The sequence below is a fragment of the Alligator sinensis genome, unplaced genomic scaffold (genome assembly GCF_000455745.1).
Source record: "Alligator sinensis unplaced genomic scaffold, ASM45574v1 scaffold1273_1, whole genome shotgun sequence".
Lineage (NCBI taxonomy): Eukaryota > Metazoa > Chordata > Crocodylia > Alligatoridae > Alligator > Alligator sinensis.
In genome coordinates, this window is record NW_005842653.1 from 491,529 (window position 1) to 493,958 (window position 2,430).

The 2,430-nt window shown below is 44.0% G+C and overlaps 1 protein-coding gene across 5 annotated transcripts in view; it reads left to right on the forward strand.

Annotated features, from left to right (window-relative positions):
• Positions 1-2,430, forward strand: part of FLNB (filamin B) — a 104,811-nt gene that overhangs the window by 34,605 nt on the left and 67,776 nt on the right. For all 5 annotated transcript variants that reach the window (XM_006033690.3, XM_014524721.2, XM_006033687.3 and 2 more), the window contains exons 2-3: positions 199-447; positions 1,733-1,830. In XM_006033690.3, the coding sequence (XP_006033752.1) occupies positions 199-447; positions 1,733-1,830 (347 nt within the window). The remainder of the gene's footprint in view (positions 1-198; positions 448-1,732; positions 1,831-2,430) is intronic.

The window sequence follows — 2,430 nt, forward strand, 5'->3', positions numbered from 1 at the left end:
ACCAAAATTGCTTGTGGCCTGCGGGCCCAAATTTCCCACCCATGTCTTAGACACTGGATCAGATGAGAAACTGAGTCGCATGAATAGGCCTGAAAGATCCTAGGCCTGGCTTGTAGTATCTGAAGTGGTGCACTACACATCTCCTTAGTTGACTGTTTTAGATTGAGGACTGACTAGTTTCATGCCTCTGTCTTGCAGATAGCAAAGCCATTGTGGATGGAAACTTAAAGTTGATCCTTGGCCTAATATGGACCCTCATCCTCCATTATTCCATCTCCATGCCCGTATGGGAAGATGAAGGTGATGATGATGCCAAGAAACAGACCCCTAAACAGCGATTGCTGGGATGGATCCAGAACAAGATTCCTTACTTGCCCATCACAAACTTCAATCAAAACTGGCAGGATGGCAAAGCACTGGGTGCCCTTGTTGACAGTTGTGCTCCAGGTAAGGCTTCTGTTTGTCTCCTTGCCCTTCTGTTTCCTAGGGTGGTTTTTGAGATTTGTCTTTAGCACTGCAAGGTCAGTTGTATCTAAACTTTAGATGAGACTAGTTTATGAAAGGGCAGCGGAGTTCAAGCCAGTAGCTGTAGATCAGGGGTGGGCAAAATGCGGCCTGCAGGCCAGATGTGGCCTGCCAGGCCATTCTATCCGGCTCACGGGGCCCCTAAAGAATTGAGAATGAACATTTATTTGCCCCTGGCTGCCTGTTGTGCGGCCCTCAATGGCTTGCCAAAACTCAGTAAGTGGCCCTCTGCCCAAAATAACTGCCCGCCCCTGCTGTAGATGGAGGGGAGCTGTAAATGACATGGCAAAAAGTTAATAAATAAATAAATAAATTGGTTTTAAAAACTCAACTGATAGCATAAGCTGTCCGCTGAAGGTGCCATCTCTGCTGGTCTTTTAACTTTTGGTGCTAGTAGGTGGCTGTGTAGTAGGGCTTCTGAGAGGGGCTGCACAGATTGCAATCATAGGTTATATACCCAAACCTCTTCTGCACTAAACATCCAGTGACTCTGCCTGCATCATGCCGAGTAGATTATGTAATGTGATTTCAGGGGCAGAGGCTGGGGTAAAGTTCCCTATTTATGTGCAATATTTGTCTCGCTGATGTAACTACTTTGTGCTAACCTAATGAAATTTTGTGTGGACCTCACTAGTAAAAACGTATGAATTCAGTGGTGAAAGATGGGTTATTGTGATGCTGTTCTATACAGCGTGAAGAGGAGGCTCTTTCCACTCCCTCCTCCTTCCCCTCTTAGTGTAAGTTGTTAAAACATTTCAGTCTGATGCAAATGCTCAAAGCTAAACAAGCTAGTTGTGAATTCTTGGCAATGTGAATTGGAGTCTTTCCAGATGAACTACTTGGCTCCCAGGATGGCTGAGAAGTCCCTAGAGTCTTCAAAAGGCTTCACCCAGCAGCATACCCACCTCTGGGTGGTTGTCACAAATGGAAACTTAATTTCCCCTACCTTGGGAGGCTGGTGGCTGTGAGGAGCTGGAATGAGTAAGGTTCTAGAGTTCTTGAGGAAACAAGGTTTCTAATATCAATGTAGAGTGAGCATCCCTGGTAGGCCTTAATGGAAACTCCTTTCCTGACAGCCATTTGCTTTAGACGGTAAAAGCAGCCTTCTATCTATTCAGATCAGGCAGTGTTGGATAGGCTTATCTTTTTTTACTAAGGAAGCTTATTGATGTTTTTGACATAATGGTTTTAACTTTAACTTTTTTAGGTCTCTGCCCTGATTGGGAGGCCTGGGACCCTAAGAAACCAGTTGACAATGCTCGGGAAGCTATGCAGCAAGCGGATGACTGGCTGGGTGTGCCACAAGTAAGAACAATAGCTGTTTTAAAAAAGAAAAGAAAAGGAGGCATGGAAATGAGGATACCTATTGAATGGGCAGGAGCACTGGCTTTAGAATTGCTGCTCATGTTAAACAAAGTATTTGGCTTGAGAGTTTCATGGTCCAAGAGAAATGGTTATTCTGAATTTTCTAGTGTGTACAGTTTATTTGCAGTTATCAATTACCTGAATTGTTTCAGAATGCCCAGTGTAGCTTTATATGAGAGGAAAAACAAGTTCAGAAATTAGCAGGGCACCAAATAATGGAGCTTGGGGTGAAATGGATTCTTGAACCAAATTGGAACCTCAAACTAGACATTGGGTAGCTGGAAACACTGCAGCAAGGTTTTTTGCTGCACTAACTTTGAATGCAAACTACTTTTTAGTTGTGGTCAATTGCCCAGCTTGTGTCTTGGTAGGAAGAGAAGCAATCCAAATAATTCAAAGGAGTTTTTATTTGGAGGCAGCACCTGGAAACTGAAGTCTTAATAGTAGATGGGACTTGCACATTAATTGTAAGAGCGCATGAAAAGAAATATCCAAAAGAAACTTGGGGCAAGACGGGACAAACCTAGACACCCCCTCTTC